This window comes from Crocodylus porosus, unplaced genomic scaffold (assembly GCF_001723895.1).
Source record: "Crocodylus porosus isolate Cpor-Errol unplaced genomic scaffold, CroPor_comp1, whole genome shotgun sequence".
Lineage (NCBI taxonomy): Eukaryota > Metazoa > Chordata > Crocodylia > Crocodylidae > Crocodylus > Crocodylus porosus.
In genome coordinates, this window is record NW_017728931.1 from 51,375,745 (window position 1) to 51,388,628 (window position 12,884).

At 48.7% G+C, this 12,884-nt stretch overlaps 1 protein-coding gene across 1 annotated transcript; it reads right to left on the bottom strand.

Moving 5' to 3' along the window:
• Positions 1-2,176: 2,176 nt before the first annotated feature.
• LOC109316651 (arf-GAP with dual PH domain-containing protein 1-like) lies at positions 2,177-11,259 on the bottom strand. The gene is made up of 11 exons (XM_019544888.1): positions 10,935-11,259; positions 9,285-9,415; positions 8,133-8,224; positions 7,962-8,044; positions 6,816-6,928; positions 6,385-6,531; positions 5,877-5,960; positions 5,401-5,463; positions 4,269-4,340; positions 3,602-3,833; positions 2,177-3,478 (listed from the first exon to the last, which is right to left on the bottom strand). The coding sequence occupies exons 1-11, from the start codon at positions 11,023-11,025 to the stop codon at positions 3,450-3,452; spliced, it is 1,137 nt and encodes a 378-aa protein (XP_019400433.1). The 5' UTR covers positions 11,026-11,259; the 3' UTR covers positions 2,177-3,449.
• Positions 11,260-12,884: the final 1,625 nt, after the last annotated feature.

The following is a 12,884-nucleotide window of genomic DNA, read 5'->3' on the forward strand; positions in this document are numbered from 1 at the left end:
CTGACTTCCTGCCCTTTGGGCAGGGGGCTGGACTCGATGATCTCCCGAGGTCCCTTCCAGCCCTGATGTCTATGAAATCTATGAAACCCCACCCCACCCACAACGCTGGGGCCCATGTACCTCCCCCCATACCTCCCTTCCCAGGAGTGTGCATAGTGGCAGGGAACCAGCCACCCCCACCACATGAGATGCCCCTGGCTCCCTCCCGCTCCCCAGCTGGGCCCTGCTGTCGCGCATTCCCACACTGCCCCTAGCCTCATGCACCCTCCAGCCCCAGCCCTGCCCTACTCCCTCCCTCACTATGGGGGTCTCAATCCGTTCCCCCCACCACATAGATTTACCTGGAGGGAGCTGCACGCGGTGCTCTCCATGCTGCCTGGCAACCACATGCACATGAGTGTGCACATGCACGTGGTACCCACTGCCTCCAATTGCCCTCCTCCTGCTCTCCCCAGCCCCAAGCAGCCTCTTGCAGGATGAAACTGCCAGCCTTCAAGCAGAAACCCACCTTTTCCCACTTTATTCTCCTTTACAGGAGAAAATCCATGTTTTTCTCCTTAAAAAGGAAAATCTGTGTTTTTCTTTGGCAAACAGAAAACCCAGATCCATACCATCATGATGCACTGTTTTCCATCAATTATATATATAGCTTGGCTGCTGTGAAGCTAAATGCCCCTTAATCATCTCTCTTCTGATACTGATACTACCACAGGAATAAAGATATAAAAGAGCAGGAGAGGAAAGCATTCTACATAGGTTTTTATATGTTACTTTTGTTACCCTAGTTACCTGGGCATCTTCCAAAGGGATGTAACTATTCCCTGCCCTGTACGGGTCATCCTCACCCAAGGGGTAGAGCTGCATGTGGACCAGTGTTTTGGTAGGGCTTATTTTTTCTTTTATTGTTGAAGGCACTGCTCTGCACTTACCAACAGAGAAAGCAAGTTACAGGATGGGCGCCATGCCCAGGAGTTGGAGGTGCTGAGGTCTGCAGTGGCCCTTAGGTCAAGTCATTTCACAGACTGGCTCCAGCCCTTGTAAAAGCTCTGTGGCCTCCCCAGACAAACTCAGGCCCCCATTGTGCCTGAACAGTGGAGTGTCGCCCACAGCTTTCAATCCAAAGAACCATGCAGATGATAGGTCATGGTGCTCCCAACCCACAGGCCTAAAGGGATCCTGAGAGGGGCAAAGGGAAAAGAAGACATGACTTTATCCTAGGAGTGGGCAATTATTTGGAGGGCCACTTAGGGAGTTTTGATGGGCTGAACCAGTACTCCCTCTCTCCCCACTCCCTGCAACAGTTCACCAAAACTCTCTCTAAGTGGCTCTTCTCCAGGGCCTGGCCCTGTGCTATCACCACTCGGTGATCTCAGGGTCTCCATGGAGACTGGCTCAGGACCCATAGCAACAAGGTGTGCTCAGCCTGGTGGATGGGATGAGGCCATAGGCAGGCAGGGAGCAGCATCCAGGAGCCAGATGGGTGGCCAGGGCTGGGGCTGGGATCAAGATCACAGGGCAGTGACAGCACAGGGCCAAGGCCTGGGACAGAGCCACAAACTGCTCCCCGTGCACCCCTGCCCACAGAACCAGCACCCATTGCAGGGATGTGTGGGCAGTGAATCGTGGCTCTGCCTTGAACCCCAGCCCTACACTATCACCACCCTGCAATCCTAATCCTGATCCCAACCCCAGCCCTGCCCATCTATCCCACTCCCGAAAGCTGCTCCCTGCCTGCCCATGGCCCCATCCTACGCACCCAGCTGAGAACACCCTGCCTATGTGGGTCCTGGGCTGGTCTCCATGGAGACCCAACCCATCTGCTCCAAGTAGCGTCCCCAGCAGTGGATGCAAGGCAGATGGGCCAGGATGCCCAGGCAGCAAGGCTATGTGCCTGGCAGTGGCAGCTGGAAGAAGCTGCCACTGCAGGGGCTGCTGGGAAGCTAATCCAGTCAATGTGCTGCCCCTGCCGCACTGTGTGCCCGGGGCAGCAGGACTGGCTGCACATACCATGGCCCAGGCTACCCACCATGCTTGGGCTGGGCAGGGTTGATGGACTCACTCTGGGCCAGATACAATCCCTTGGTGGACCAGATTTTGCCCACCTCTGTTTTATGCATCCATGGAAGGATATAATTTGACACTGATGGAAACAGCCACAAACCATCAAAACAAAATGTAATGAATACGCTTTTTTCCTATTTATTTTGATTATATGTTACCGTCTCTCAGTCTTTTGGTTTAAAATTTAAGAGAGCAGGAGTTCACTTAACAAACGATAAACCATAATGAGATTTTTTTAACGTATTTCTTTATGAGCTTATTACCAGTTTCATCATAAACTCCTTATAGTTCCTGTTAATAGACTAAATATGCATTCACATGTTGCTTGCACTGCAGACCACAGGCACATCAGACATCAGTCATCAGCCAAGGTTCTAGCACCCAAAACATGAACCCGTTACTGAAAGAAATGTTCTGTGACTGTAGGTGGCAAGCTGTTTCAGCTGTTGGGACCAGCCATCAGTGGGAGGATATGATCAAATATGCTTACTTTGTACATTATTCTTGTTCAGCAAGTTTAAATTGCACAGCTTAGAAAGAAGACAGCCTCTGTCATAGCATCAGTAGTGCCAGTGTCTTCCCTTGACTGATACCAATGATTTCCCTTTTTTAGATATGCATGTGTGTGTGTGTGTGTGTATGTTAGCAGATCTTGAATCTTCTCAATACATTTTGGGGAAAGGTCCACCATAAACATATGACTTGATAAAGTTACAGCTATTGAGACTGATTGATTGTGTGCAGCTAGCTTGATTCATAGAAAAAAAACAGATGCCAATCTTGGCTGTAAAACTAATTCTTTAAGTGTCCCTCCTTGGTTTACGGTTATAAAATACGAAATAGCTTTGTAATTCCAGAAAAAAAGATCAATTCTCCATAAGCAGAGAAGCTGTTTCCTTGTGACATTATAATCACTTTCAGACTAATTTATGTTCCCTCTAGAACTATGCTGCTCCCAGCATTGTGTCCACTGAGTTGAATACTGGACACTCCATTTACTTGGTGATATTCCCTTCCCTGTGGGAGTGATGATGGACATTTGTGACAACAGCCATCTTCGCCACTGCTAGTGAGCAAAACTTCAACCTGACTGGCTGACACCATACAGTGTCCAACTGGGTCACAATATTCCCTAGGAACAATAGGTCTCAGTGTCTGGCTGTTTTAAATGCTCCATCCCACACAGTTGTCCATTTAAAAGAATGCAGCCTAATTTGACCTCCCCTGCAGAGGGAAATTGGTTCATCTATATAAGTAAAACTTCTCTAAACTGTGAGGTATCAGAGGCATCTATCTTCTCATGTGCAGAGCTTCACTTCTCTTTCCCCTGTCCTTTTCCCCAAGAGATCAGGCAGACGAGAGTCATAGTCAGGTGCTCGTGAGGGTTCCTAGGATCTGACCTTGAAGTAGGCTTCAACTGTAGGAAAGGGCAATAAAGGTGTATCAAAAGAGAGAGATAAGCAGGATCTAGTTTTCTCTGTGAAGAGTCTGACAGGCAGGTGCAGGAGAAGGGGGAAGAGAACACCAGTCTGGCACTTACTTGCATATTCCTGGGGCGTCATAGGCAATTCAATGACCCGTCTGAAGGCCGCAATCCATTCCTGCTGCTCGCTCTCTGTCTCACAGGTGAAGAGGTAGTCCCGATCAGGGGTGACGATGGTGAGGCCATACGGCCAAGAAAAGTTGCCTTGCATACTTGCTGGCAGCCCTGGCTTGACGCTATAGCCATTCTCCCCACTGCCCACAAACACCTCACCTTTAGCAAACGCATCCTACACAGCAGCAGGAAAAGAAAGATCTGTCATTTGGGGGCATTTGCAGCACTGAAGCAAATGTGATCCCACCAACACCTGAGCTAGGAGAGCTTGCTATGGTTCTACGCTTTAGTAGATAGAGACTATGACTTGCAGGATCATAGCAGGTAGGTGGACAAGGTGTAGGGAGTGTCAATGAAGGGGAGAAAGGGACCTGGTAGCCCAGAACACCTTGGAGATTAAGCTCAGAGGAAGCTACTAAAAGTGATCTCTGGAACCGGAGGCCAACAGAAGTAGATGTAGAAGTCAATGCTTTGGAAGGGGGGTGGGGGGTTCAGATGATGGATCTACCTCCCTCCAGAGCAAAGCTGTGGAAATGGACACTCCAACTGTTCCTTGTCCCAGGCTACAGCACCATCCATGGAGGTGAAGTTATTCCTTTTTATAACTCACCAATGGATCCTTGAAGTACATGAGTCTTCGGTGATCCAGTGTGAACCAGCGCTTCTTAAAGGCCTCTTTCTGCTGTGGAGGTAAAGAGGCGGGGGGGATATTTATAGAAGGCAAGTGCCCTCTGCTGGAGAAAGTGTGGAATGAATAGCCCAAATTAATTTTAGGCTTCATCTAGACCATGGGTAGGCCAGATAAGCAGTGCCAACCCAGGCCACAGGCCAGACTGGGCCCAGGAATTCCCCTGCTCCCTCCCTACCCCCCATGCCAGATCCAGCACATGGGGCACACACATTACCCCCAACCAAGTCCAGGACTCTGCCACACTAATCTGCTTCAGCTGGTCTGGGTTCTGCACTGCATGTGGTGCCTGTTCTGGCTATTCCAGGATCCACACCACCCATGGTGCAGTTCCAGACCAGGCAGGGGCAGGGGAGGAGAGGCAGTGTGTGCAGCCCAGAACCTGGACTGGCTGGTATAGGACATGTCCTGGAACAGGTGCCACATGTAGTGCAGATCCTGGAGGCTGCATCCTGAGCCTGGCAAGTAGGGCGGGCCCAGCAGCATGTGGATCAGCTCAGGGCCAACACCAGGGGCTGGACAAACTGGTGTAGCAAGCCATGTCTTTGACACCCCTGACCTAGACATGCAAGCCTACCAAAATGGGCTCACATTCTCAGTCCTGGAGAAACTTCCCAGCTTGTGATGAGTTGACAGGAAGATTCAGTATCTATGATTTTTTTTCAATCCTGAGTTTTTCCCTGAATGTTTCCTTGAAAGACCCCCCGAGATCAGAAGCCAAGGAAATTCTATCTATGAGTTCATCTATGGATATGTCCTGCCACATAGGCACTCTAGCTCATCTGGAGAGCCCTGCTCTTCTGAAGTGAAGAAGAAATTCAATTGCCATGTTCATTTAATTCCAAATCTCCTCACTCCTCACATCATGGCTCCCTGATGAGCCCCCAGCTCTGCCTTGGCTGGTGTATAGAGAGGCCTTGCCATGGGGTTTTGAGAAGTCTGGGAAAACAGAGATAAACAGGAGAGCACTGAAATGAAAAAGGCCAGATGAGGAGCCCTGGTATTTCTCTGATGTCTGCCCTTCAAACAGACTCCTGGGGTTGCATCACCTTACCTTAGGACCAGTCTTCTCCATGTATCCCTCCTTCAGGAAATTCCGCATCAGTCGGCTTTTGATCTGCATAAAAGAATGGCATATCCCTGCATTCCTTTTGTGTAGCCAGCACTTGTCATTCCCTCCTTCCCTCTCAGCCTGTCTCTAACCTTCTGACTGCTTTGCTCTCTTTCTCCTCTCCACCCTGCCTCTTGTCCCTCTCGCAGTTGGTGAACTAAAACCAATTTGATGTTCCACCTAAGGTCACTTGACCTGCCCTATAAAGGACAGGCCCAGCTCTGGAGCTGTGGAAAAGGCTGGAGGACAGTTTTTCTCTGCTTATCTCAGACCTTTCTAACCACGTCACCATTAGGATGTGTAGGCACAGTCAGCACATACTGTAACTTCTGTCTCTTTACTTGGAGTAGTCTGCTATAGAACAGGTGGTTCTCAATACCAGCAGGAAGGCCGGTTACTCTTCTCAAGTTGTTTCTTACCTCATTATCACTGGCCATGGGAAAAGCCACCTTCAGATAATGAAACTGCACTGAGCGAATGGCATTGAACCACTCCACTATTTCCTGAGGAACATGAGAGCAGAGGAGAGAAAGCTTCAGCACAACCAAACCCCTCTTTACAGACAGCTCTGTGGGAATACCTTTATGCTTCTCCCAGGGACTGTGTTTTCATAATAGTCCTCCCAGCTGCCTTCAGAATTTTCTCCTGATCCTACAGTGGCTCACAAACTCCACAACACAATCAACAGCTGGTATCCCCAGCCTGCCCCTTAATGCAACTTCTCCACCATTCCTTACCATGACTCCCCTTCCACTCTATACCTACAGCAACTTCTTCCACACCCAGAAATCCCATCCCATTCCCTACAGCAGCTCTCCCCACTCACAGGTCTTTACAACATTTAATACACTGACTTCGCTAGCTTTTCACACTCCATTCCATATAGCACCTGGGAATGCTGCCTAATGCTAGAATGGGCCCTTGTACCTTTCCATTTTCATGGTAGACAAATATATTACGGGTCTTGTTGTCCTTGAGGTAGGTGATCTGGAGGCCATTGGGATTCCCAACCTTCGCTGGCTGGAATGTGGCATTGATCACATCAATCTTAATATTTATTTTGGGCTCCTTTGCCTGGAAAAAGGGAAATAAAACTGGTCTGATAGGGTACGAAGAAACACGGATGAAAAAGAAAGGAGAGAAGAATTCCACCTGGGATAGGGAGAATGGAAATATGAGCCAGCATTGAAAAAGATGGAATGAAAATATGAACCTGACACCAAAAGTAAGGATGCACTGAGACTGCAGTGAGAAAGGAGGCTTCAGGACACAGTGTGTGGAGAACAGGACCATGACACCAGCAAACACTATGTACAGGGAAAGGAGCAGGGTCAGCCTTCCAAGCAGGCCATACTCACATCCTGTTTGGTGAAGTACTTGAGACACCCATCTTTCTCAGACAAGATGAACTTGCGGGGTAGAAACTGACCATTATCCCGGCCCCGTTTCCACAAGGTCCCTTCCTTCACCCCTAAGAATAGAGAGACCAGTTTGAGAGTATATCCACTGGGCAAAGTAGGCCTCAGAGAGATGCAGCCTGCCAGGGTTTCCAGACCCCCAGGATGGAGCACCACGCAGGGTATCTCTGCCCCCTCTGCAACTGAGAGCTCTGTCAGAGGCCCTGAGGCCCTGTGTGGCTGTCTCTTGTGATTAGAAGGAAAGAGGAAGGATGAGGGTGAGGAGGAAAGGGAAATGTACTGGAATATAGATCCAAGCATGATATATTCTCTCAGCAAGGTTCCCCACTCCCTGGCAGTCACAGGGAGAAGATGTTCACTCAACCATTCTCCATTTCTCCATGCTGCTCCCCACCAACCTGCCTGACTGCTTACCGTCCCAGCTATGTGCAGACACTGGCAGTAGGCCACAATTCTTACCGCTTAGTTTCACAAGCCCTCAAGCAAAGGATTTGTGCATTGTAGTGCTGACAGTGTCATTTTGAAGACAGCTTGCTGTGGTTTTGGGGTGGGAAGTGGAGGGTAGAAGGACAATGCTTACTCACTGTGCAGCCTGGGCCCTCTCAGCACTGAAAATGCCATGAGACCATGCTCAACAGTACATACTGGAACACCAGTGTGGTGAGCTTCTTGTGGTAATGCCTAAATAAGATGCCAGCACTGTGTCCTTCTATGAAATAATGCCCCATACTAGTCACATTCCCAGTAGAATCATAGAAAATGAGGGTTGGCAGGGACCTCAGGTGATCATCTAGTCCCACCCCCTGTTGAAAGCAGGACCATCCCCAACTAGATCATTCCAGCCAGGGCTTTGTCGACCCAAGCCTTAACAACTCCAAGGATGGAGATTCCACCAGGTCTCTAGGTAACCCAATCCAATTACCCTTAGTAATCTTTTCTGTAAGTACTGCAAGCTCCCTCATAGCAGCACTGACAGGGCCACCTGAGAGGTTAGTGCTATCAGCTGACTCATGACAGCCTCTGTTGGCACCCTCTTGGGGCAGGGCCAATGCAATGTGCAAGGATAAATCCATGCTGTGCTCTTACCATCAGAATACAGTACATATCTCCCTGGCTCAGTGAAGTCCTTCCGTTCATATTTGGACCGTATCCACTGCTCTCTCAGCACTCTGTGGAATAACACAACAAGGGAAGGGGCTTAGTGATGGGCTGGCGGAGCCCACAAAGGCCCACCCTCTTTTAAGTAGTGGCTCTTACTGGCAGTCAGCATAGGTTGGCTGGTAATAGTAAATGGGGATGTGAGCCTCATATGTGGCTTTACCCACTCCATTCCCATGCTGTGCCAGGAACTGCAAAATAAGACAGAGTTAGTGCTTTCTTTAATGTAAATTTCATCACAGGCCTTCATCATAATGGACACACAGAAAGAAAACAGCTAATAAGCTTTAAACCAGAGGTTCCCAAACTTTTTCTTATTGTGTAACCACTTCTAGATTTACCAGCTGCCTGTATACCCTACCGGCATACATTTTATATTTTAGCCCCTTAAATGACAATTATTATTATAATGAAAATTAAATCTGCCATTACAAAATTTCTCCCATGTACTCCCCAGAGATGTCTTGCATACCCCCAAGGGTATGTGTACCACAGTTTGGGAACCCCTGTTCTAAACCAACCCTTTCTCCCACCCATTGGCATGTTCATGGAGAGCATGACAATGGAGGAGCAGGTTTCAGTCAAGTCTCTTAGACCTTGTCTACGTTAGCACAAGTTTTACAGGATGCACTTAACCCAACATAATTATCTTTAGTGAAGTTCACATCAGGGCCACGCACTCATGTTTAGTGGGTTTGCATTGCCTTTGGCAAAGGTACCCCAGAGGCCCCAGCTCTTCCCCAAAGAGAACACTGTTAGTGCCCAAGAGAACTGTAGGAGGAGAAGACAAACCCTGTTATCCCTGCTAGGCCAAGCATTATTTGAAAACTTTTGCTGGAGTGGCTGAGGAAGAAGGGGTGTTCTGCTTGGATTACTGAGTTCTGTGCAAGACGTGGTCTCTAAGGATTGGGCAGAGGAGAAGTCAGCTGCATGATGAAAAGGGGACCCTGAGTCAGAACACAATGTGTTTCAAGCAGACCTCCATCATAGTCATAATAAAGTAACATGATGAGGGTTATCACATATCCAATTTTTACTCCCTACCAAAGGGTAAGTCCATCACCCATAAAATTAGGGGAAGAATCAGCATTTGTGAAATCAAATTGAATATGAACTACTGTTAGCCTTGAAGGCTGCCCATGTGGTTTTGTGTTCCCAGGACCCAATACATTACAGTCTACAAATAAAAAATCTAGGCTTGAGAAGGCTTGAGATGTACCACAGCACAGATATGGGCAGAAAGGGTCTCACCTGCACCTGGGCCACCTCCCAGTGGTCCATCCTCAGTGATTTGACTTTGCTGATGCTAGGGATGTTACGGTGGATCCCTGAGCAGCTAAGGCAGATGAAGACACCCAAAGTATAGGATGCCCAGTCAGGATCTGAGATGAAACAAAAATGGGAGCAGGCTCAGCAGCAGGTTCTCATGGGAGATATTTCTTGAACTGAGAAATGCGCTGTCAAGGCACCAAGGAAAAATATGTGGATGGATGTATAACTGCCATTTTACCCTTGCTGATTCACTCACCTTCTGGAGTATAAATCATAGGGATAGAAGGCATGTCAAGAAATCACCTACTACAAACTCTTGCTCAAGACAAGAATGGCTTGGTCTAAACCAGCCCAGACAATGTCAGTCTACCCTGCAGTTAGCTTAGACACCAGCTCATAAAATGTATTGTCATTATTCCCTGCCTCCCCTTGCTCCATGCAGGAGGCTAATGTTCTTAAATGTACATTGTGCCTTTTGTTCTGAAGGGTTTTGTGGCATATTTACAGGATTTCTGTCTCTAAAATGAAATTGCCCAATCCAAAAACCCAGGCATCTCAGCAGTTGATTATGGCAGCTGTTTCATAAGGCAACAGACAACAGTTTAGCACAGGAAATGAAGAACAGTGCTGAAGCCATGTGAAAGTCAGTGAGGAATTTAAGGCAGTAAAATGTAATTAATTCCCCAGAAGTGTTTCTGACCAGCATATTGGATCAGCATGTACATTTTAGTGGCGGTGTCTCAGAATCTTTTAACACCCCAACATTGACTTGACATCCCTATCCCATTTGAAAGAACAGTATTGCCGAGCCCTGTGGCAGGACATTCTTCTAGTGCTGACTCAGACAGGAGGTGATGGCTTAGTGAATCATACTGTTCTGCTTGCTGCAATAGCTGGGATTTCTTTTGAAGTTTTTCTGTCAAATCCATTACCAAACCAGGTCCTAATTACTTCTTGAGATCTGATGTGCCAGAAGCCCCAGTGATGGAGCTGCACAGTCTCCTTGTCCTTCTCTTGTACTTCAAGCAGTGCACCATCCCTATTTTTCCTCCTTCCTATGCCATACACTGCATGACAGCTCCATACAGCAATAACATAAACCTGCACCTAATGTCTCCATAGAACAATAATTCTCCCATCCTTCTTTACCCAAGAAAAAGCCCCTTGGCCCCTTTTCTCTGGACCCCAGACACTTCACACCAAATTCCTCCTGACACACTGTTGCATTCCTGATGCTTCTCTTCCAAAACAGAGGAAGGGCACCTTGTGCCCCAAACCGTGTCTAACGTCTCTCCCAGCTATACAGCTGGTCTAGTAAAAGATATCACCAAAAAAAACCCTTTGCTTCTTGCATATTTTCTGGAGCATCACAGCTACAACATTCCAACCACTCAAGCTACAATGCTCCAACCACTCATGCTAGACATTCTTCAGCTTTCCTCCCCAAAACTAGTGATGCTGGTTGCTGCTCCTCCAAAGGTCTTTCTCCCCACACAGGCCCCAAATGGCCCTAAATATTGGCTAATATTGGCTATCCAAAATGGCCCCAAATATTGGCTAATATTTGTTGTCCCCTAGCTAGCCACAGAAGTCTTCTCTTCCACTACTGCGATCCCCACCAAGACTCACCTGGCTTCCCACAGTCCGCACACAAGGCATTTTCAGGTCTTTTCCACACATCCTTTAGGGCTTTCACATTCCTGTCCTCCCCTCCAGCCATCTTTTCCAAAAGCTGCCCTTCTGGGCAGGGCAGGGCCCGTGTCCTCTACGCCTCCGATGGAGCCCACTGGTTTGCCCAAGAGAGAAGAGGTCAAGAGAAAGTCAGAGGGCTTTAGGGGTGGAAGCAGAAGCTACAACATTATTAGAAGTAGGAGTACGGTGCACTGAGCACCTGGCCTGATAAGAGTGCAGCCACTAGGAAGCAGGCAGAGGCCAAAGTACACCCAGACTGATCAAGAGGAGGAGACCAACCCCGTGGGCGTGAAGGGAAGTGCAGCAGTTAACCACAGAACTGGTTTTTCCGCATTTCTCCTTGTAAAAGGATAGGCCCCAGCCAGGAAAAGAACACAAGCAGCAGTTGTACAGATAAAAGCAACGCAGCCCTGGTTCAGAGGCGGCACTCAGCGTCACGGGCACCAGGACACAGCATAATTAACTAGGTTAACTTGTTACTGTGGTCAGGGAAGGGTTTTTTGTTTTGTTCTGTTTAGTTTATTGATATGGCTATTCATTTTAGATCCAGTAGGTAAGTTCAGGGCAAGTGTGAAACTCCTCACTCACTGGGCACTTCATATCTCTCGTGGATCCCTACTAGCCTGTAGGCCTGTCTGAAGTGGCAAGTATTCGCTTTGGATTCGGCTGATTCAGGGGACAGTGATTTGATTCCGTGATTCGAATCACTGCCCCAAATCGATTCGGCCGAGTCTGATTTGGAGATTCGGCTGCAGCCAAATTGGCCAAATCTCCAAATCACACAGGTCCCATCCCCCGCCCGTGCTCAATGGCTGCCCCACCTGCCCCAGCTCCCCGCTCTTTGGGGGGAAAAAAGCTTGCACTCACTAGCTCCTGCCCAGCAGGGGCAATCCCTGCTGCCCTGTGCTGTGTGGGGGGCTCTGCCATGAGTCCGCCCACCCCCGCCCACTGTCCTAGCCCCACCATGGCTGCCCTGCCCACCTCAACCCCCGGCCCTTTTAAAAAAAAAGTAAAACAAAAACCTGAACCCAAAACCCAAACCCCCAGTTGTTTAAAAAAAAGCCCTGGTGCTGGGGAGCTGGGGTGAGGGGGGCAGCCATGGGGGTGGGGGCTGGGGGTCATGGGAGCTAGGGGAGCAGGCAGGGGATGGTGCCTGGCAGGGGTATCCCCATGGTCCAGCTCCCTGTTGCAGCCAGCAGGGACTGCCCAAATCACCAAAGCTCTATGAATCTTTTCCAGATCAATTTGGAGAGCTTCAAATTGATTTGGACCTTTTAATTGGTCCTCTGATTCAATCAGGATTCGGAGATTCGACCACCAAATTGAGCCAAATCTCCTCCGAATTGAATCAGCTCCTGAAGTTTCACACGGCCCTACTGGCCTGTCACGTGCTCTTGTCATGGCCAAGACACTTCGCTTGAAGCCCGTGCCTTCCGTTTGGTAGTTTCAGGTCCATTGCAAATGATCGCATGAGATTCACTTACTGTTTTGGAAGATGACACTTCCCTGGCCAGAGTGTGATATCATAAGATCATAGGAGAGTAGGGAGGGGACCTCATGAGGTTTTCTAGTCAACCCCTGTGCCCAAGGCAGAGGATTATCCCTCGCTAAATCATCTCAGCCACTGGGCAATGAGGTTGACAAGGAGAGCAGAGCGCAACCTTGCCCTCAGCCAGGAGTGGATCCAGGTTGGATGTACTGGTACAGTAGCAATCCCTTTTGATTCCTGTTCCACCCAAACTTTAAAACCAACTGCCTGGGAGGGGCAGTGGCATTTCTATTCAAGCAACCCAGACAGAGTCATAGATTTCATAGATTTTCATAGACATTAGGGCTGGAAGGGACCTCGGGAGATCATCGAGTCCAGCCCCCTGCCCAAAGGGCAGG